Source organism: Lineus longissimus, chromosome 14 (genome assembly GCF_910592395.1).
Source record: "Lineus longissimus chromosome 14, tnLinLong1.2, whole genome shotgun sequence".
In the NCBI taxonomy this organism is placed as follows: Eukaryota; Metazoa; Nemertea; class Pilidiophora; order Heteronemertea; family Lineidae; genus Lineus; species Lineus longissimus.
The window spans coordinates 5925397-5949307 of record NC_088321.1 but is presented as its reverse complement, the minus strand read 5'-3'; the positions used below and the strand labels follow the sequence as shown (position 1 = coordinate 5949307).

At 40.4% G+C, this 23911-nt stretch overlaps 1 protein-coding gene and 1 long non-coding RNA gene across 4 annotated transcripts; both read left to right on the top strand.

Annotated features, from left to right (window-relative positions):
* The first annotated feature begins 233 nt into the window (after positions 1-233).
* LOC135498974 (uncharacterized) lies at positions 234-4742 on the top strand. The gene is made up of 3 exons (XR_010449195.1): positions 234-303; positions 2136-2194; positions 4715-4742. It is a non-coding gene; the product is annotated as an uncharacterized LOC135498974 (long non-coding RNA).
* Positions 4743-4746: 4 nt separating this feature from the next.
* On the top strand, positions 4747-13542 carry LOC135498973 (uncharacterized). 3 transcript variants are annotated; one of them, XM_064789551.1, is made up of 9 exons: positions 4747-5216; positions 5530-5628; positions 6314-6379; positions 6760-6843; positions 9377-9466; positions 9776-9881; positions 10097-10251; positions 12064-12164; positions 13361-13542. In XM_064789551.1, exons 3-6 carry the CDS (start codon positions 6320-6322, stop codon positions 9869-9871), a joined length of 330 nt encoding a protein of 109 aa, XP_064645621.1. In that variant the 5' UTR covers positions 4747-5216; positions 5530-5628; positions 6314-6319; the 3' UTR covers positions 9872-9881; positions 10097-10251; positions 12064-12164; positions 13361-13542. The 3 variants fall into 2 exon arrangements, with proteins under 3 accessions (XP_064645621.1, XP_064645623.1, XP_064645622.1); XM_064789552.1 differs by lacking the exon at positions 9776-9881.
* Positions 13543-23911: the final 10369 nt, after the last annotated feature.

Genomic DNA, 23911 nt, shown 5'->3' with positions numbered 1-23911 from the left:
TTTTCTTCTACCTGGACCAGTTGTTCCATCTTTTAAAGCCAGTTTATGTCTTCTCAGCTGCATTTAGTTTTATGTTTATCTTGCATGCCAGCACTAATTAGTACACCATTGTTCGTAAAAGTTATCAATTAAAGTTAAAATGTAGAAATGTAGAAAAATAATTGCTATTTATGATAAGGGTCGCTGCATGTATTAACAATTGTTTTGTAATTTTAGGTTCCATCCCAGCAGGTACATGTACAAGTAGCCAGACCGAGGCCAATAGCCAGACTATGACTGAGACTGCCACATTGAAATAATGAGGTAATTGTTCCCTCCTGTTTGTGGGGGTGTACTGTTCAATTCATTTAGCTTGAACGACGAAACGTGTGTTCTTTGATGCCATGACAACATGACTTGTCACAGCAAAAATCATTGCAATTTTATTTACTTCTTTCTAAGCTCCTTAAAATGCGGCCATCTTTGCAGACATTTTGTCAACATCTGATGAAGAGACAAGACCACAATTGATTTTTTAAGCCTTTTAGCAGTTAAATTGTCAATGTTTGACCGCGACGCATCAAATACTGCGTGGGGTTGTGAATCTGAAATTTAGATTATGTTATTCCGGACAGTCAGGCAAGTAAATGGTGAAAAATAAACTGGTAGTTGACCACGGAAATTTTTTGATAATCAACAAATTAGACAGACTTTGATATTTCCACTCTTTTCAGCCAACTGGCAGAAAAACTCAAAACACGCCCCCTTTTACCCAATTAGCAAAATTCGAAATTAGTTTTTTCATCAAATAATTTCTTTATATCTGTAGACTTGCCATAGCAAATATTTTTTCAATACCTCTCCAAATATGTACTTGAGAGTTAAAAACATGCACTCGTCTAATTGATAGGCCTCGACCCTCCAACCTATGAATATTCATTAGTGGTCTTGTCTCGATGAAGGTAGATTTCAGGGGTTAACATTTTGAGAATTTTTTCAAACTAATGTAGATGACATCCCACAACTCTCCAACAAAGGAAAGTGATATCTGGAAATTTTTGGAGAAATGAGAGACATTTCAAAGAGTGGTACAACTGTGCCAAAAGCGACGAAAGAGGACAAAATCGACAAAAAGTCATGATTTTGCAGCCAACAGCACCAAATTCAAAGACCAGCCCTGGCCAGAATAAGCAAGCTGTGGAGCTGAAAATTTAGGATGTGATTTAGGAATATCTTTGCTGCTTAGGGCACAACTTTCAGAATCAAGGCCTAAGTAGTGTCAAAGAAATTACAAAATGAATGGCAACACAACAAGACTTGTAAAAATAAAACCGAACTTAGACCGGGGCTAGGTTGACTCATATTTTGGTCAAATTAAGTTTTTTTCTCATTATTTTAGCTTGTTTTGACCTTAAATCATCAGCAATACAATATTCTAAATGAATTAGAGTGATTTGAGCACATTCAAATTTTTCACTAAAATGACCAAAAATGTAGTGTAAATGGAGACAAGACCACAATTGATTTTTTAAGCCTTTTAGCAGTTAAATTGTCAATGTTTGACCGCGACGCATCAAATACTGCGTGGGGTTGTAAATCTGAAATTTAGATTATGTTATTCCGGACAGTCGGGCAAGTAAATGGTGAAAAATAAACTGGTAGTTGACCACGGAAATTTTTTGATAATCAACAAATTAGACAGACTTTGATATTTCCACTCTTTCCAGCCAACTGGCAGAAAAAACTCAAAACACGCCCCCTATTACCCAATTAGCAAAATTCGAAATTAATTTTTTCATCAAATAATTTCTTTATATCTGTAGACTTGCCACAGCAAATATTTTTTGCAATACCTCTCCAAATATGTACTTGAGAGTTAAAAACATGCACTCGTCTAATTGATAGGCCTCGACCCTCCAACCGGCTATGAATATTCATTATTGGTCTTGTCTCTGAATGCAGAAACTATGCTAAAATCTTAACAGGCTGGCTGGCTGGCTGGAAACTTAAGCAATATTCCCCTGATTTGTGATCTGTGGGAAAAGGGATGTAGGCCCTACTTTGATGCCAAAACTTTCAGGGCTGATGACCTGGCTCTAGACTTCTCATCCCTCAAATAATTGTGGTTAATTTTTCGCTAAATTTTCTGATTTCAGTCATCACACTCACAGTCTAGGTCCTGAACACCAGCAGCGCATCTGGTAGTGGTCTGTAAGTAAGTATTTGTTCTCATCAAACCTGGAACTGTCGATCAACTTGTCAGACAGAGGCAACAATCAACTTCAGCTTATATTATGGCACTTGACCCGAGTTGAAATCCACATTGCCATGCACTTGACTTAACCAAAAGTTCTCCATGTACAATTACCAGTATCTTTACTTTCATGGCCACTTTTTTTAAACTGCTTGTGGGATTAATCTTGGCATTAATTGTATTTCATTGTTTTTAGCTCACCTCTTAGCAGAGGTGAGCTTATCCCATACCGTGGCGTCCGTCGTCCGTCGTCGTCGTCGTCGTCGTCGTCGTCGTCGTCGTCGTCGTCGGCGTCGTCGTCGTCGTCGTCGTCGTCCGTCGTCCGTTAGCAGGGCACGTTTCGTAACTGTTAGAGCTATTGAGTTGAAACTTGGTACACATGTACCCTTATGTAATGACACCTGGGAGACCAAGTTTCGGTCCGATTCGTTTCATGGTTTGGCCACCAGGGGGCCAAACGTTAAAAGTGAAAATATGCAATATCTCCCTCAATAGTAGTCGGGAAATTTTGAAAAAAATATGGTAGGTACTTCTAGCAAAGGTGCATCATATATCCTCCGGGTTTTTGATTTGACCTCCTTTTCAAGGTCACAGAGGTCAAATGGTGTAAATTGGCCGTTAGGATGTAACGATGGCACGTTTCTAAACTGCAATGACTATTGATACCAAATTTGGTACACATTTACCCCTTAGTCAGCTGATCTCAGGGACCGAAGTTTGGTCCAATATGATTCACCACTTGACCACCAGGGGGCAAAATCCAAAAACCTTAAAAATGTGATTATTCCTTAACTTTGTGCCCGATTGCCACCAATTTGATATCATGGGTACATCTAACCACCATACAGTATATGTCACACAGGTTTTTAATTTGACCTTCTTGTCAAGGTCACAGAGGTCAAATGGCGTAAATTCGCCGTCAGGCCGTAACAATGGCACGTTTCTTAACTGCAATGACTATTGATCACAAATTAAGTACACATGTACCCCTTGGTCAGGTGATCTCAGGTACTGAAGTTTGGTGCGATCTGATTTGCCGTTTGGCCTCCAGGGAGGGGGCCAAATCCTAAATTCTTCAAAATGCCATTATTCCTAGTAATGACTTGCCCGATTGGCACCAATTTTATATCATAGGTACATCTAATTCTAACAACCATTCAATGTGTCACCCGGGTCTTCTTTGATTTGACCTACTTTTCAAGGTCACAGAGGTCGAATGTACTGTAAATTGGCCATTTTGGGGAAATTGTAATTGCTTGGACCTACATCAAACCTAACACTACATGACACAAGACCATGCTCTTTATCCATCTTTCCTCCACATGAGGTGAGCACAATGGCCCTGGCCATTTCATTAGCTCACCTCTCAGCAGAGGTGAGCTTATCCCATACCGTGGCGTCCGTCGTCCGTCGTCGTCGTCGTCGTCGTCGTCCGTCGTCCGTTAGCAGGGCACGTTTCGTAACTGTTAGAGCTATTGAGTTGAAACTTGGTACACATGTACCCTTATGTAATGACACCTTGGAGACCAAGTTTCGGTCTGATTCGTTTCATGGTTTGGCCACCAGGAGGCCAAACGTTAAAAGTGAAAATATGCAATATCTCCCTTAATAGTAGTCGGGAAATTTTGAAAAAAATATGGTAGGTACTTCTAGCAAAGGTGCATCATATATCCTCCGGGTTTTTGATTTGACCTCCTTTTCAAGGTCACAGAGGTCAAATGGTGTAAATTGGCCGTTAGGATGTAACGATGGCACGTTTCTAAACTGCAATGACTATTGATACCAAATTTGGCACACATTTACCCCTTAGTCAGGTGATCTCAGGGACCGAAGTTTGGTCCAATATGATTCACCACTTGACCACCAGGGGGCAAAATCCAAAAACCTTAAAAATGTGATTATTCCTTAACTTCTTGCCCGATTGCCACCAATTTGATATCATGGGTACATCTAACCACCATACAGTATATGTCACACAGGTTTTTAATTTGACCTTCTTGTCAAGGTCACAGAGGTCAAATGGCGTAAATTCGCCGTCAGGCCGTAACTATGGCACGTTTCTTAACTGCAATGACTATTGATCACAAATTAAGTACACATGTACCCCTTGGTCAGGTGATCTTAGGTACCGAAGTTTGGTGCAATCTGATTTGCCGTTTGGCCTCCAGGGAGGGGGCCAAATCCTAAATTCTTCAAAATGCCGTTATTCCTAGTAATGACTTGCCCGATTGGCACCAATTTTATATCATAGGTACATCTAATTCTAACAACCATTCAATGTGTCACCCGGGTCTTCTTTGATTTGACCTCCTTTTCAAGGTCACAGAGGTCGAATGTACTGTAAATTGGCCATTTTGGGGAAATTGTAATTGCTTGGACCTACATCAAACCTAACACTACATGACACAATACCATGCTCTTTATCCATCTTTCCTCCACATGAGGTGAGCACAATGGCCCTGGCCATTTCATTTTTTTCAGTTATTTCGACCTCGGTCATCAATACCAGCAGCCTCTGGTAGTCGACTTGGGTCATCGCACCAGCAGCCTCTGGCAGTCAACTTGGCCTTGGGTTATCAACACCAGCAGCCACTGGTAGTCATCATAGGTCATCAACGACAGCAGCCTCTGGTAGTCGACTTGGGTCATCGCACCAGCAGCCTCTGGTAGTCAACATGGGTCATCAACACCAGCAGCCTCTGGCAGTCAACTTGGCCTTGGGTTATCAACACCAGCAGCCGCTGGTAGTCAACATGGGTCATCAACACCAGCAGCCTCTGGCAGTCAACTTGGCCTTGGGTTATCAACACCAGCAGCCTCTGGCAGTCAACATGGGTCATCAACACCAGCAGCCTCTGGCAGTCAACATGGGTCATCAACACCAGCAGCCTCTGGCAGTCAACTTGGCCTTGGGTTATCAACACCAGCAGCCTCTGGTAGTCAACTTGGATCATCAACACCAGCAGTCTCTCGCAGTCGACTTGTAAGTGAATACTAGTATTTCTATAACCTTCTGTCCGCTTGTTAGGCAGAAGCAACAAACATGCGGCTGAGCTTCTCCTGTAGGATCCACGTTGCCATGTACTCATCGACCATCTACAATGATGGACTTCGATGTTGCACTTCACTTTGTTTTATGGTAAAGCAGTTGTGTGTTTTAGTTTGATGTTAGTGAGTAGTTTTCATAGGGACAAGAACATTAAACAGGCTCATTGCAAGTACAGTAGAACCTCAATTATATCAAAATTATTACCGCACCCTTGGGACTGACATACTAAACATGTACATTTTTCCAGCCTACCACTCAAAATATCCCTGGACTGCTGCCGAGTTCGCCAACTGCCACTGATACTGAAGTGCTGCATGCATCGAATGCATCCACTGTGAGTGTGAGTGTAAGTATTCGACCCTGTTTTTTTCTGGATTGGTATTATTAGTCATGCTCGACGTTTGTCACAGTTGATGACTTCTGTGCTCTAAGTTAAGTTTTGAAGGACAACAAAGGTATTCATTCTGAAACAAGCAAGTCTTCATCATTGTTCATGATGAGAGATTTTAACTTTTTACACTTTACAAACCTTCAACATTATTTATATGTAGTTATAATTCGAGTTCAGTGCTGGACCTATTGCCCACTTCAACATGGTTAGCTTCATTCTGCTTGAGGCCTTTTTAAAAGGCAGTTCAAATTAAAGGAACAGTGCTTTCATCCAGAGGTTGATCATTCTTCATGACGAATGGAATTTAACAATTGATTCAGCATTGAGCACTTGGAGGTGATTTTCTCTAGGGAGTAATCCCCCTTCAAGGCAGAATGTACGGTGGCGTGACTCGGACTTTGGCTAGAGCCAAGAGGTAGAGTCTACGCAGGCTGCTCATATTTGTCACTTGGTGGGGTCTTTCAGGTATATACACCAGATACAAGGAACCTTTGTTTTAAGTCTTTTTGAAGGATCAATCCTGAGTTCTCCCCAGAATCAAACCTGGGCCCTATTGCGGGATAACCAGCAGTGTTGACCACCAGGCTATCATATGAGGCTGTCAGAAGCTATCTTTTCATTTTATCCGTCTTTGCTTTAGGAGCCAATGTCTATGTCTGATGAGAATAAAGATGATCACGAGGATGCCGTTATCCTGAATAATGAGGTAGGCCTTTTGTGTCTGTCGGACATATCCCCTTGTACATAATGTTGGCAAGCACATTTTCTGTGGGAGTGGTAGGTGCCCTTTGATTTTTGTCTCCGATCTGAAAAGCTATTTTGGTGGTCTTCCGCTATAGAAATAAAGCACCAAATCATATCACTGCATCAGTTTAATGATCACGGTGCAGTCTCAAGTGAAAGAAATGAATAACGTGTATTGCCTCTGCAACTCGACCAAGCAACTTTAAATTAACAGTCAATTTGCCTTGCTCATAGATTGTTTCCTAGTACGCTGTCACTCTGTGGTACACTTGTTGAAATAGTTGAATGAAGATGTACCCTATATTGCTTTACTAACTTCTTGATTAACGCATTTCATTTCAGCCGCTGCCCGACAGTAATTTGAGGAATCTGCTTGCAGTTCAAGATTTGGAATTTTTGCAGAGCCTCGCTTCTGATCAAGGAAGGGTAAGCATGCACTCTCGGGGTGGCCACACAACCAATCTCGGGCTGTACATGCCTATCCCGGTTTTGGCAAGCCAAGGATGCTTATTACTGTCTCCACGGCAGGTCTACGATTGTAGTCAAAAGCCCTCATTTTCAGTAGCTTGTCCAGCAAAAGCCCATGGAATTGCTTTAAAAAGCCATCTTCTGTTGCAACAACCTTTACTTAAGTGCACCATTGGCACCCACAAGAACCCTGAAATGCTCTAAAATTCAGGTATCATCCTGCTAATGAGAGTGTGGATGGAAGGTGCCCATGCCTTGGCGAGAAAAGCAGCTTTAAATCTCCATGGAAACGGATGTGCCTACCCCTTCTTGCACTACAGGGTGGATCAATAAAAAGGTAATCCTGAAACAAAAAGCTTTTTATGTGATAATTATTAATGGCATGAATCTTACAAGTAAGATAAAGAAGGAGCCAGGCCCTTTCCATTGATGTCTTCATATTCATATCACCCATGCACCCACGGATAACTGCAGTTCCAATCTTTTCATGTTGTGTTATGCTGGGGTATCCATGGTCTTCCGGAATTACCCTTGCTACGGTTTCCGCTCATACCGTGTTCACAGTCCTTTTTGTCGTTGGCCCAGATAGCCTTTTTTTGGCGGTTTGTCTATCCGAAAAGTTTTCTCCGAAGGCTGCTCATGTTGCCTCCAAACTTCATGTTTGAAGGAACGTTTCCACCATGAATACGTGCTGCTCGATTGTCAACTGAACCATCTTGTACTTTCTGTTTTTCGGAATGTCCCTAGGCAATGATCACCACAGCAACCAAGGAGATTAAACACATGATGAATTGATCCATCAAGCATTGAGAGATGTCATTTGTTTGGAAGTTCATGTCTCAAACCTGCTTAAACCTAGGCGATTTCGAAAAATTCGATTTCTGCATGTCATTTTCAAGACAATGATGTGCAGTCATCCGTGGTAGACATCAATGGAAAGGGACTTGCTCCTCCTTTACAATACATGTAATGAAATATCAATGGCATTTACTTATCATATAAAAGCTGTTTATTTTAAGATTACCTTTTTGGCTCACTGTAGGGGAGTCTATACAACATTGCAGTGTCTGTCGTCGTCGTCGTTGTCTGTATTCTGTTTTAAAAACAGTGGCACGTTTCTTAACCACTAGAGCTATGAACTTGAAACTTTGTACAGAGGACTCCCCAGGTTAGGTGACATCTGACAATGAATTTCGGTCGGATCAGATTTTTTGACTTGGTCACCGGGGGAGCAGAAATGGAAACCTAAAAAGTGTGATATCTCTCTTATAAGTGACTCATTTTTGATAACATTTTTATGGTAGGTTTTCCTAGTAAGAGTACATCACATATGTGACCCGCCATGACAAAACAGGTCGCATGTCGCTCCGAGCTTGACAGGTTGAGACAGACTGGTTGTTCATTTCACCATTGTCTGCCTTTTGTAAAATCGGAGCATATCAATTTCTTCTATTATGTCCTGGTGTCATTTTACGCTCATCTTCTGCGCGACATGCGACTCATTTTGTCGTTGTGGGTCACATATCATCCGGGTTTTTGATTTGACTTAATTTTCAAAATCACAGAGGTCAAATGGCGGAAATTGTCCGTTTGAGTGTAACTATGGCACGTTTCTTAACCGATAAAGCCATGAATTTGAAATTTGGTACACATGACTCCCTACACCATGTAACCTCTGACAATGAATTTCAGTCTGATCTGATTTTCAAGGTCACAGAGGTCAAACGGTGTGAATTGGCCAATGGAGTGTAACACAATGGCACGTTTCTTAACCGCTAAAGCTGTGAATTTGAAATTTGGTACACATGACTCCCTATGTCATGTTCCCTCTGACAACGAGTTTCGGTCCGATCTGATTCTTGACTTTGCCACCAGTGGGCCAGAAGTGGAAACCTAAAAAGTGTGATTTCTCTCTTATGAGTGACTCGTTTCCGATAAAATTTTGCTTGGTAGGTTCTCCCAGCAAAGATACATTACATATCATACAGGTGTTTGAATTGACCTACTTTTCAAGGTCACAGAGGTCAAATGGCATAAATTGGTCATTTGAGTGTAACTATGGCATGTTTCTTAACCGCTAAAGCTATGAACTTGAAATTTGGTGCACATGACTCCCTTTGTCATATAACCGCAGACACCGAATTTCGATGTGATCTAATTCTCGACTTGGCCACCAGAAGGCCAAAACAAAAAAAGGTAAAAAGTGCATTATCTCGCTTATTAGTGACTTGTTTTCAATGATAATTTTATGGTAGGTACTCCAAGCAACGATATATCACATGTCATACCAACTTTTGGTTTGACCTATATACTATACATGTAGAATATTTCTTAACCAGGATGAATTCCTAACCACCGATAAATCTATAAAGTGCGCACAATGGCCCCTGGCCGTTTCATTTTCATTGTTGATCCACCGTGTTCATATTCGGGACTATACCACTCGACATTTAATTGCTTACGTTACAGAACAATTTATAATATATTTTAGGAATCAGATAGAAGACAAGCGCAGTTGAATTTGAGGATGGCTCGAACACAAAGGAGGAGGAGAGCAGCCGCTCAAGAAGAGAGGAAAGAGGTACACGATTTTCATTCTTCTTGAAAGCAAAGCAATGTATCCATTGTTTGCCAACTGATGAGATATCTACTTGACACCAGTTTTCGCCTAACAAATTGTGTTCAGCCTTAGTATCAGAAGTATTTAGAGGCTTCAGTGGTCAAACTTTGTGCCATTACACTTACAGTAGTCAGTAATGATAGACAGACAAATCTTTATGGTTGTCTTTTTCCAAAGAGAAAATGATATCGTTAGATTTGCAAAAGTTCGATTGTGTTGATAAATCATTTTGCTTGCTTACTAAGTCCCAGCTTTCTCCTTTGGGTTCAGTTACAAAAGCTCAAGGACGTTGGTGATGAACCTGAAGAAGAGATATTGATTTCATTTCGTAGTAATCGCCCATTGAGACGACGGTTCCGTCACTAATGATGTATTGGTAAGTAAAAATGTCTATCACTACCTGTATCATTCACCCTGCTAATACTTGGGTCACATTGCTATGTATTGCATTTTTTCGGAAACTGGCTGGCTGAAGAAGTTCAAAGTAATACCTCAAAAAGTATTATTCTTTTCATCTTTTCAATGACAACAATGATTGCCAGACATGTTCATGCAGTTATCAACTGAATTTACTTTCAATCTTGTTTTCAGCTCCTGTTTATTGTGTTGAAGGATCCAGCTCATCACCAGCTGTGAAGTTATTTCTTGCTGGGAAAGAACTTTCAAGTTTCGAAGATAGCCTTACTGATGTCGGTATTTCCTCTAATACGTCATTGATGGTGAAGGATGTTGCAGTCGATGATGTGGTAAGTTGAGAGTAAGAAATATCTGAACTCCAGTCCATAATGCTATTTCTGAATGTACATCTAGCATATACCCAACCTTGACAAATGTACTGTGAAAAAACATCTTTTTAAATTTCAACCTAACAATAGTTTAGATTTCAAACTAACAGCTGTTTAAACATAATTTTTAGCTCACCTCTTAGCAGAGGTGAGCTTATCCCATACCGTGGCGTCCGTCGTCCGTCGTCGTCGTCGTCGTCGTCGTCGTCGTCGTCGTCGTCGTCGTCGTCGTCGTCGTCGTCGTCGTCCGTCGTCCGTTAGCAGGGCACGTTTCGTAACTGTTAGAGCTATTGAGTTGAAACTTGGTACACATGTACCCTTATGTAATGACACCTTGGAGACCAAGTTTCGGTCCGATTCGTTTCATGGTTTGGCCACCAGGGGGCCAAACGTTAAAAGTGAAAATATGCAATATCTCCCTTAATAGTAGTCGGGAAATTTTGAAAAAAATATGGTAGGTACTTCTAGCAAAGGTGCATCATATATCCTCCGGGTTTTTGATTTGCCCTCCTTTTCAAGGTCACAGAGGTCAAATAGTGTAAATTGGCCGTTAGGATGTAACGATGGCACGTTTCTAAACTGCAATGACTATTGATCCCAAATTTGGTACACATTTACCCCTTAGTCAGGTAATCTCAGGGACCGAAGTTTGGTCCAATATGATTCACCACTTGACCACCAGGGGGCAAAATCCAAAAACCTTAAAAATTTGATTATTCCTTAACTTCTTGCCCGATTGCCACCAATTTGATATCATGGGTACATCTAACTGCCATACAATATATGTTACACAGGTTTTTAATTTGACCTTCTTGTCAAGGTCACAGAGGTCAAATGGCGTAAATTGGCCGTCAGGTCGTAACTATGGCACGTTTCTTAACTGCAATGACTATTGATCACAAATTAAGTACACATGTACCCCTTGGTCAGGTGGTCTCAGGTACCGAAGTTTGGTGCGATCTGATTTGCCGTTTGGCCTCCAGGGAGGGGGCCAAATCCTAAATTCTTCAAAATGCCATTATTCCTAGTATTACTTGCCTGATTGGCACCAATTTTATATCATAGGTACATCTAATTCTAACAACCATTCAATGTGTCACCCGGGTCTTCTTTGATTTGACCTACTTTTCAAGGTCACAGAGGTCGAATGTACTGTAAATTGGCCATTTTGGGGAAATTGTAATTGCTTGGACCTACATCAAACCTAACACTACATGACACAATACCATGCTCTTTATCCATCTTTCCTCCACATGAGGTGAGCACAATGGCCCTGGCCATTTCATTTTATGTGTACAAATAGACATGCATAACTTATATGAGTGCAAACGTTCTGGTGAATAGCTAGAGATTAAATGGCTAACCATTCATTTCGTTCAGAGTGTTTGATGATTAACTTGAGCAGATCCAGCAGTTTCATCTGTTTTGTAGTTGTAATTCATATATACATGCACATGTTGTATGCAGCAGGTCACCATGATATAGAGATAGAATCTGATTCAAGCAACATTTTGATTGATTTATGGGGATCTAGTTGGTGTTTGTCAGAATTGAGATCATGGAATTCATGTGAGTTAACCAAAAAGTGAGTGTTGGAGCGTGGATGGTCTTTGAGATCCCTGGTATATGAGTATGAAGCAACACAGTTACAGCAAGATACATATCGATGTAGATTACTTACCTCAGGGTGAATTTGGGGATTTCTATTTCTATTTCGGATCACATTCAGTGTGTATTGTAATCATATAACCTCAAAAACATGCGTCTTTTTAGGATGTGGAAGAAGATGACTGCTCTGATGAAGAAGAGGTGGCAGCTGATAGTGTACATGAACCAACCGAGAATGAGAAACATGCCAGGTGTGGCAATGACTGGTATGTTCTCTGGTCCTTCTTGTTTTTGGGATCCATTCACATCACAAGTTGAGTGGTTTTCTAGGCCAAAAACCATCAGGAGCATGTGATCTGATTAATATTAAAACACACGGGTTGGTTTTGTGTTTATCATCTACAAAAAACAATAACTAGAATTGTCAGTTGAGTCTTGCCAGACTCTGGAGTCTCCGGCTTTGATGGGGGGGGGGGGGGCCATTATTAGGAACGCGAGAAATTTGCATGAAACTTGGAAGATAGCGAAGAAGAATGATATGAACGACGTGAATGCTGTGTATGAAACACACGCGGTATCCTCGTGCCGTTCAATTCTTTACATGTATTGTTCAGTGTATTTCCATACGCATCTTCCACCGGGGACGATGTTGATCAAGGAATTCCTGGGGTATCAACACCCTGCCATCTGACGGTGGCCAGCAGTACCAGGCTATGATTTTCAGCTTTGATTTGTGGCGAAACAACTGATCAAACAGCGGTATCAAAATAAGGGCTGATTGAATTTCAATCCTAGGCGCAGAAATATTACAATACGAGACAATCGGAAGCAAGGGGAAGGACACTTTCAGAATAATTTCCTTTATTGGTATTGCTGTAACCGGCGAGTTCAGTGAGGTTTCACATGCATACCTCTGTGTATTTTCATACGGGACATCACCCTGGAACCCAGACTGTATGTTCAGTTCGCGGACAAGGTTGAATCTAGCTACCATTTGCAGTGCATTCCATTATGTACGTGCATACACCACGTCCACCCGTGACGAGAGTGTGCCGGATAATTTTCTGGGGAGAAGAATCCCTACTAATATAGATTATAGTCCATTCACAATGTTATGTCCGCATCGCTTTGGGCTCTTGAGGCAAACCAGTTGTCAGTTTTCTTTGAAGTGTCATGACTGATGTTGCTATTGCGAAACAAAAGGATTAATGTGACGACACAACTAATTTAGTCTGGCGCAGTGTCATGAATTCCCCTCTTTAAATGTGCAAATATTGGATATTCTGGATTTCCCAATTTGTGATCCCCATGTCTGGATTACTTTCCTGGAATAGGCAGATCAACTTCTTGATACTTTTGCTTAGCCATTTTGCACTTTTGGAGTAAAAGCATTTTCTGGCTTATTCATCCCACCCAATGTTTTATCTCGTGTGATTCAAAATCTTTTTTTTCGCTCTTTCAGATTTAGCTGCAACTCCGAAAATGATCAATGGAGCTCAAGATTTTAATGGGAGCTGGACAAGAGAGAAGGATCTTTGTCCGCAGGGATTCAATTCTAAGTCTTATGGACTATCACAGGAAGGATAGGGACTTGGTTTTTCATCGTATTGTAGTGGTGATAGTGGGAGAGGAGGTGGCTGAAGATCTAGATGGTGTCACCAGAGAGATGTTTACAATTTTTTTTCGGAAAGTTTTTTTTGAGTTTTTCATAAGGAGAAATGAAAAGGTTCCCATTATGAACCATGAATGGTGTGGGAGAGATAAAATGTTCCTTTTAGGCAGAAATATTTCTCATGCTGTAGTCTTGATAGGATACTTTTCCCCTTCCATTTGTAAAGACTCTCTTGCCGCGTTATTTCAACTGCAGGTGCCTGACACCATGTACATCGAGTTTTTTTAAGGTATGTACCCGAGAATGACGAGAGTTTTCTTAACTGCAGTGACCATTGATCCCACATTTTGTACACACCCTATGAGTACATTGTCAGGTCATCTTACAGCCGAGAGTTTGGTTCCATTTCATTCATCAATTTGCCAACAGGTGGCTAAATTCAGAAAAAATGTAGAAATGTGATTACCTGCCACCAATTCGATACCATGGGTACATCTAACCTCCATAAGGTATGTGTCACATGGGTTTTTTATTTGACCTACTTTTCAAGGTCACAGAGGTTAAAGGTAACCTACAGCAAAACTCTTATAAAAAACAGGAGTTTTAAACGGCCCGGTTGAAACTTAAGGCGAGAATAAGCTTCCATTGATAAATGTTAGCAGTTTCGAGTTCCCCATCGGTAGGTGATTATTTAGCCAATAAGCTGCATGAGAAGCAATCACCAATTTAGATATTTTTACCACATTCAGCTGTAGTCTAAATAAAGACTTGTGCCACGACTGGATCTCTTTAAATGGCATGAAATGTAGATTTGGCTATATACTATAGCACGTTTCTTAACCAATATGCATTGTCCACTTAATCAGTATATTTTGCTAATGTGAATCCGGTTAGTTTGATGCTCTTTCTCAGGTAATTGTGGTAGCCTTGGGGATGAATGCGGGTTTAGGTCTTGAAGAAAAATTGTGCTTTCATGACCCTGTTATACTTTAAAGTACAATGTAGGCATAGCTATTGTTTATACTTAATATCTATAATTTTGCTCTCTTTGTCTCAATAACTTCTCAAAAGTCTTGAATGAAGCCATTTTCTTTATAATAGCAAATGTCTATTTTGTTAATTCACTTTTATCCCTACCTGTACATCTTATCTGCCATTGGTTCTCTTCGTTAATTACGGGTACGTGTAGCGAATGTTGAGTTTAGTCTAGTATTTGGTTTTCGGCTCACCTGTCTTAAGGACAGGGGAGCTATAGTGATAGCGCGTCGTCCGTTAAACAATGGTGGCACGTTTCTTAAACCACTGGACCTTGAAACTTTAAACTTAGTGTGTGGGGTCTCTTGGGGCAACAGTAACTTGTATACCTAAATTCGGCGCGATTTTATTATTGTTCTGGCATATAGGGGGCGCTTTGTGAAAACCTTTTGGCCATAACTCCTGAACGCTGCTAGCTAGTATGACGAAACTTTTATCGTGGGTTCATCTGGTGATGGTGCATCACATATAATACAGGTTTTTGATTTGACCTACTTTTCAAGGTCACCGAGGTCAAAGTTGGAAAAAAACAAAAAATGTGGCACGTTTTGTCATTGTTTTACATAGCAACTTCAAAACCTGGAACATTTTGTGCCCCGGAGAAGACCTTCTCCGGGGCACAATTTCAGCCTGTTCCAGCTTCAGATATGGCCACCCAAAACGGATCCAAGTGCTATAACTCAAAAGCAATTTGATCTAGCCCTAACCCACCTAAGCCTACTTTTCAAGGTGAGAAAATAGTGTATGTCTACAGGTGAGCACAACGGCCCTGGCCGCTTCATTGTCATGTTAGGCTATTCTCTTCATAATTTTTTTAGCATTTGATGTGTTCACTGCTGTGGAACAAAGTTTATTGGTCCTGTACATGTACACTGTTTATCACTAATACATGTAGAGTCTAGCTATTTAGTTAATGTCAAATGTTTTAATAGTTTTCTATCATTTATATCAAGCTGCGAATCAAGTCCATATGTAGCTCTCATAAGCAAATAGTCTATACTTAGCTCACACATGGTCTATCACTGGACATTGTACAATAATTTGAGGTTTTGAAGGCATTTTGCGTTTTAAAATACCTTGGTGTCATAGCAATTCCATTTTCAGAAGAATCACTTTTGTAAATTCTTCTTAACAAATTGTTTGAGGTATAGATGAGGTATATTATCTGGCTAGGTGCAATCCCTCACCGAAAAGCAGTGTGATGTCAGTCAGGATTCTGTCAGGTTGCAGTGTTACTAATATGTTTGAAATTCAGGGTGGACTAGCTTAACACTTTCAGCGCCCAGCCATATTTAGCGTACTTCCCCCAGGGGCCAAGGTTACGCCCCTTTTTACCCTTTTTCAAAATTATGAAAACAATAGAAGGAATAAAGATAATTACATGAAATTTTCTGTGTTGGTTCTTCTTTGTTAGATCTCTTTACAATGCTAATTTGGAATGATAGTCAGCAAAGCACTTGATTTTGCACAATGGTACCCCACACATAGAACAGTAATATCTGGTGTCTTTCCGAATACCCACTTTTTGGCATACTCTCGGCTACATCTGCCCCCGTCATCAATCTTCGACCCGCCATTGCGCCTATTCGAATGCAGACGATCTTGGCTATAAATAGCACATTGGCTGAACATCATACTATCACTTCAAGCGCTGTATAGTTAAATTGTTTTCCCCTATACTGCGCTGCTAGTCGCCTCGAAGACAAAGCGGGAAATTTAAAAACGCGACGTAATATTACGTCGGATGGCTCAACCGTGTGAACTTGCAAGACGTAAAATTACGTCAGATGGCGCTGAAAGTGTTAATAATGTTCAGTAAAGACTTGAAGATGGAACTCCCTTCTAAATGATATATTTTCAAGTCCAGGTGTTAATACATTCACAAATCACAAAACTGGGATCCAATTCTGGTATAGGTCTTCCCCGGTTGGAGTGCCAGTCCTGAATGTCGGATATACAGCATTTGATTTAACATGAAAACTACTAATTACTGATTGCATAACATTAATCAAGCTAATTTGGCAATCATGTTAGCTTCCCAAACTTAACTTAGGTAAGCTAAATACTACACATACAAATAATCCAGCGGTAGGTCCAGGCCTGCTCTGGCTATGACAAAAGTCAAGATGATAACACGCCTCTACCAATAGAAAGAAATGTATATATGTAAAGCCAACTAAATAGTTATGCATGAACATGAAATTTGTAGAACAAAAAGATAATGAGTGAGACTTTGTTTCCTGGAACAATTTTGACCATGCCCTTACCTGACTTAATGGTCCACAAATAAGTAGGTATTGTCTTACTGCTATATCAGTGGATTTCCCAAGAGCAATAACACAAAGAAGTGTTCATTATTGAGATTGGGATTAGACTTGTGTCTAAACCTGCCCTGGAATAGGCTAAAAGTTGTGTGGTAGAGGAAGTCATCTTTAGGGAAATTGAATTGGGCTTTTCTGAAAGGTCCACCATAGAATTACCTTACATTTATATGGCAGTGTTGAAATCAGTGGAAAGCAGTCATAAGGGAGTGTTTTTCAGTCACGCGTTACCAAACATACAGTTGTACAGCAATCAAAAAGAGAGGTCAGGGAGTCTCAAGCAGTGGTAAGATAGTCAAAATCAGTGGTAGGGCAGTCAAAAGCAGTGCTCATTTAAATATTTTGGCTGACTGATTTCCACTGTTTTTGACACTGAAAATGACTCCCCACTATGCATCATGCACAGGGCTGGCAGTGGGGTTCGGTGTTAATTTAAATGTTTCACAGCACACTGAATCCACACTGAAACACCACTGATTTTGACTGCCATTTCCAAAACCTCCAGGAGGGAGCAGTCATTTTCATTGTTAATATGAATAATTTATTCAATGGCATGCAGGCACGGATGCCGAGAGAGGTTTGGGGGACGCCACCCCCCCCCCCACTGTGCTGGTGCTGATGGCAACCAAAGAAATTGTGCGAAAAAGCAAAAATTTCTAGCCAACTGTTACTTTTGCTGTCCTATTTTAGATGATGTGTTTGCATCTAATATGGCAGTGATGACGTCATCTACAAGTCGTGCACAAATAGAGGACATCGCCATTGCATGATGATGTGTCACAGTAAAAAAACACCATTTTAAATGACTAATTTACGTCCTTGACCTACGTCATTGCAAACTTTGTCACTGAAGCAATAATGACAGTGGTCAGATGGGGTTACTAGACAATTGAAACCACACATGGCACTTAGCTACTTTCAGTGATGTCAGGGATTGAAGATCAAATTGACATCCAAATAAAGTTACTGCACGCGGCCTCTAGAATAATGGTCTAACAGACTGATTGATGTGTATATATTGATGCCCAGAACATCAGCTGTTGACTGCAGCTCCCATGCAGATATCTTGCAGTGCATGCATACATTACAGCACCTACAGCCTGACTTTGACTGCAATTACCACTGCTTTACACTGCCATCAAATCTTAATCTCACCAGTCATAAAGCAGTGGTTTTCAGTCATTTTGAAAATGCCACGGGTTTCGATCAGAGTTGGAGAAGTGGAAATCAGTGGTCTTTCAGTCATAGGCAGTGTTTTTGAAATACAGTAGAACCTCTCTATTAAGGACACCCTCAGGACTGACAAGTGCTGTCCTTAATAGAGAGGTGTCCTGATTAGAGAGGTCAAATGGAATGGAAACAGCCAATTTGGGACCAAACCTAGTGTCCTTAATAGAGAGGTTGTCCTTAATAGAGAGGTGTCTGCTAAGGGAGGTTCCACTGTATGTCGTTCATAATGATATGCAGGTGGCAGTGCTTTGCAGTGATCTTTCAGTCAAAATTAGTGGTTTTTTAACATTAAGAAAAAATGGCATGCCTAAAAAGTCATATGCAGTGGGGGTGTCAGTCAAAAGCAGTGTGATGCAGTCAATTTCAGTGCACTGCCGTTCGGTGAGGGGTTGCTCAATCAGTGTTAGAGACCAATGCCAAGTTAGCTGAACTTGGTGTTATTCCATTTAAAATAGCTGCATTAGAACTTGAAGGTAAACAAAGTGCCGATTTAGCTACTGGGCTAAGACACATGGACAAATAACCTTGAATTTTGTTGCACGCAAAATTCTCACTGAGCTATGTGCTAAAAAGTTGTCTGTAGTGCGTTTCATACTCAACTCAACCACTTTTTTCACCAGCCTGGCATAATTTTTAGCCCCTGCCTCCGCCCAGGGATCTTATAACCTTCACGGAAATGTGTCTGAAGTGCAGTCCGAATATGATGTGCAGTCCTGACCTGATTGTTGTGCATGTATTTTGAGTTGCTCTGTTGGTGGGGATGACTTGTGGATCTTGAAAGGATCATATTTTAATTGTAGAGTACTTTGACCTGGACCTTTTTCGATCACTCATCGGCTGTACATGCAAGTTCCAGTTGAAGAGAAGACTTTGAGATGGAACTTTGACATGTGAATGTTATGTATTAAACTATCGGACAAAGTTTGGTGAATAATTTACCTGCATATATGTATATGAAGGATAAAGTATGGGCGGTTATTACCGCAAATAAAGACAAACCAAAGCAAAGACACTTGTGTAGCATATCAAGGACACGTAGATTGATACTCCTGGGCGGTTATTACCGCAAATAAAGACAAACCAAAGCAAAGACACTTGTGTAGCATATCAAGGACACGTAGATTGATACTCCTATGTGTGCCACATCAAAGACATCTGGACCATACACCACGTCAAAGATAACGATGCGAAGTCAACAGGCGGCGCCACTGTAGATTGCTGGCGGCCGTATGCCTGTTGACGTTGTTGTTATTCACCACCTCTCTCCCCATTATTCCAACAACTTGTTGAAGGAGGTTGACACAGTTTTCTAACTTATCTCTAATGGTTATGATATACTAGTATGATTGATGATGTTGAAAAGAAAGGGGATCTCAAAACACGACAGTCTACTACGAATAGATGCAATAGTGACATAACAACACATGTGCATTTTCCCGCTAGTCGCTTATATCAACAAAAACCTGAAGTTGTCGATGTCGTTTTTAAACATAACATAACATAACATAATTTATTTCTCTCCAAAAAACCCTTTCGGGTATAAGAGGTTACATGATTTAACATTTACATATGGTGGACCAAGCTGATGAATTCTTTACAAAAACTATGAATATTGTCTAAGTTTACCCGGGAACATTTAGTCATAATGCGATGGAAAAATTCATGATAAAAAACCTGAGGTAATTCTTTTAAGTTTGGAAACAACCTTACTCGCATGTGACGGAAATACGGACACGTAATAAAATAATGAAGTTCCTCTCTTACACAAACCTGGTCACAAAGACCACAAATATTTTCAGCAGTCTCATTTCTATACATTCTGGATACTGTTTCTGGGAATTTTATAGATCCAGTACGAAATTTACAAATACTGACCGTTTGATATAATGGTAATTTTTTAACATAGGGCTCCATATTCAGGTTTTGTTTAAACATTCTATAAATTGTACATCTGAAATCGTTATTTACCTCGTTTCTCCATTGATAGTTGTTCACACTGGTCTCTCATTATCTGTTCAACTACAATTTTCAGTTCTCGTAGGGACAAAACCTCGGGAGTATACCAAATTTGAGTGAGGCCACAGCTGTCTAGAACAGTTTTCACACTTTTACACCAGCCTTGGTTCAAATAACCCTTGTCTAAATGCTCCCTAGTTATGTTATAAAAGATATAAGCCCATTTATATCTGTTTTTGGCTCACCTGTGAGCCTTTACCATCACGCAGCATCCGTCGTCGTTCGTCGTCGTCTGTCGTCGTTAGACATGGGTGGCACGTTTTGTTACCGCTAAAGCCACTGAACTGAAACTTAGTACACATGTACCCCTTGGTGACCACTACTCAGAGACCAAAACGCGGTCTCATATGTTTCACGGTTTGGCCACCAGGGGGCAAAAGGTAAAAAATGAAGAAATGCGTTTTCTCCCTTATTACTGGTCCGAAAAATTTGAAAAAAATATGGTAGGTACTTCTACTAATGGGACATCACATATCCTCCGGGTTTTTGATTTGACCTAATTTTCAAGGTAAGATAGGTCAAAGTTCGCCGACGGCACCGCTGTTAGTCAATGGTAGCACGTTTTGTAACCGCTGAGGCTATTGAACTCAAACTTGGTACATATATACCCTTGGGTGACCTTTACTCAGAGACTGAATCGTGGCGTCATACGATTTACGGTTTGGCCAATAGGGGGCCAAAGGTCAACAATGAAAATATGCGATTACTCGCCTACGTCTGAAAAATTTGAATAAAATATGGCAGGTACTTCTTGCAGTGTTACATCAAATGCACATCATGTGCACCATACAGGGATCATTGACAATTGCTGGTCTGACCATAAAATGATATATACAGCTTTACCAATGTCAGAATCACTGACTCCATCGCCTCCCCTTTGACACAGGTGAGCACATGGTCCCTGGACCATTTCATTCCAATTCTGAGTCTGTTCCAAAAAGGTAACATTCGCACGGCTATGTGAATCTTCAAAGAGTATCGCCCAAGTTCTCCCATTACCATTACTGTAAGAGTTCTTAACGGTAATCGCAGCAAATATTTGCAAAATTTAACTTGTACACGATCCAGCAACTCGGTGTTTTGGTTACCCCACACCTCACTACCATATAGCAAAACTGGTGTGACTACTTTGTCAAATATGTCTAGACTCAATTCGACCATAAGAGAAAGTCTTCTTTCTACACGCTCTCAGTACACCAAACATGGCTTTCATACCTTTATTATATCTATCTTTTATTGCCCTCGCAAAATTTCCATTATATGAGAATGTTACGCCTAAGTATGTGAAATGATCTACCAACTCGACCCTACCCCCATTATATCTAAATTCCGGTATATTTACTCTTAGCTTTCCCCGAAAAAACATCATTTCCTTGGTTTTCTTAATATTTACGATCAGATGCCACTCCTCACAGTAGTCGTGCAATAAGTTCAGGGCGTTTTGTAACTCGTTAGGATCATCTGCCATAAGAATCATATCGTCCGCATACAATAATATTGCCAGCTCCAAAAAAATCTCCAAGTTGTCTAAAAACTCACATCGGCTATTGATATGTAAATCAGAAGGACCATTACTTTTCCCAAGACGGTGGCGCCGCCTGTTGACTTCGCATCGTTATCTTTGACGTGGGGTATGGTCCAGAGAGGTATGCTGTATCAAACAAAAACAAAACATGCATTCCAGATGTCTTTGATGTTGCACACAGGAGTATCAATCTACGTGTCCTTGATATGCTACACAAGTGTCTTTGCTTTGGTTTGTCTTTATTTGCGGTAATAACCGCCCATAATAAAGGTTGTGTGTACTGTACGGTTTTTGGCTCACGGTAGGGGAATAATGTAGTTGTATGTATCCTGTTTCAAAAAGAGTGGTGCACGTTTCTTAATGGCTAGGGCTATGGACTTGAAACTTTGTACTCCCAGGTCAGGTGACCTTCGACACTGAATTTTGGTCCAATCTGACTCTTGACTTGACCACCAGGGGGCAAAAAGTATTATATCTCGCTTATAAGTGACTCGTTTTTGATAAAAATGTTATGATAAGGTTGTGACTAAGTCATCCTAGCAGTAAGAAGACTAGCTACTTTCAAACTAATCCAATATGAAGGTCCTGCTAAAACGGGGCAGGAAACACTTAACTATCTAGTGTTTATAACCAGAAACAACTGATCTCCATATACTATCTTTATTCATAATTCAGACTTCAAACTTCTATTTACAAACATGTATTACGTCATCATAATCATCCCACAACTCAGTTCTTATATTTACAACCTCAAACTTCTGTCACAACTGTGACTTGCGCACTATAAACCTCGGACTAAACCTCAACAGGATATTCATTGTCTCAGAATATATTCAATGTCCACAACCTTGGACTCTAATTAAATGATGAGTGAACAAGTGTACTCTCTCTCAGAGAAGTTTGTTTCACACAGAAAGGCAGCGCTAAAACATGCAATTCTAAGCAGAAAAAAAACAGAGGTTGGTGCAGCTCTGTAACATACACTTTCCAAGAGCAATAGATGAGTTCAGCGCTATAACATAAACTCGGAAGAGAGGTTGAATGCAGCGCTACACTCTAAGAAGTTTGTCTCACAAAGAAAGGCAGCGCTATAACATACACTTTCCAAGAGCGATAGATGAGTTCAGCGCCTTAACATTGAATCTGAAGAGAGGTTGAGTGCACAGCTCGAGGCTTGCCACACTGAAGAATCTAGCAGAAAACCCCAGTTTATATACTTACCCCGAGGAGTAGGAACACAATGAATTCAATACTAAAGGAGTGAACATCCCAAGTAGTCCCAGCCCAAAATATAACCCCGTTACATAATTTAGATCACTACACGATAGGCTAAGACACATGACACTAGAACAATACAAACTTCCCCCCAGTATTAACGAATGTGTGAAATCCCCAACCAGTAAACAATGCCAACACAAGCCTTATCACTATCTGGAAAACAAAGGATTATCTTAACGACCCAGGCCTGTCTGCTGCACAGCCTTAAAGGGACCATAGGAAATAATGATAAAGAACTAAACCTTAAAATCCATAATGCCCACAATAGGTTCTCCTAGCAAGGATACATCACATATCATACAGGTTTTTGATAAATGACCTAATCTTAATGTAACAGATGTCAAATGGCGTAAATTTGCCGTTTGAGTGTAACTATGGCACGTTTCTTAACCTGTAAAGCTATGAACTTGAAATTTGGTACAAACACCTCCTACATCATAATTATAACTTCTGACACCGAATTTCGGTTTGATCTGATTCTCAACTAGGTCACCAGGGGACAAAGGTTAAAAAGTGCAATATCGCGCTTTAATATTAGTGACTTGTTTTCGAAAATATTTGTATATGCATATCACTTGTTTGTACACTAGCATTGTAAAATTCAATGTGGTTTGTAACAATAAAAGTGTTTATTCTATTGTTATTCAACGTTTCATCTTGGTATTCAAGTGTATACATTTCGCCAGCGCTATGTCTCTGAGTATATTTTGCTGTAAGGGCAATATTCTACATGTCATTTGTTGCATGTCTCACATTGTTGTATACAATGCATCAGTCAGGCAAAATGCTCCATAATGGTAGCTTCCAGTGACAATTTTAACATTACTGGTGCCAAAAGAGACTTCAACTTGACCACTTTAACTTGATGAGCCAGAATTGGGCCTAAACATCACAATCACCGTCATCAAATTCATGAAAAACCCTCCAGATATTGACACCAACTGAGAACTTGGACTTTAAAAACATTCATTTGATTCCAAATTGGTTGCACACCAC

What these genes read in the sequence shown, in the direction of transcription:
- LOC135498973 (XM_064789551.1), top strand. Translation starts at nt 6,320, where the DNA reads ATGTCTATGTCTGATGAGAATAAAGATGATCACGAGGATGCCGTTATC. An exon ending in TCGCTTCTGATCAAGGAAGG is followed by an intron (nt 6,844 to 9,376) that starts GTAAGCATGCAC and finishes AATATATTTTAG; the next exon opens with GAATCAGATAGAAGACAAGC. An exon ending in CTCAAGAAGAGAGGAAAGAG is followed by an intron (nt 9,467 to 9,775) that starts GTACACGATTTT and finishes CTTTGGGTTCAG; the next exon opens with TTACAAAAGCTCAAGGACGT.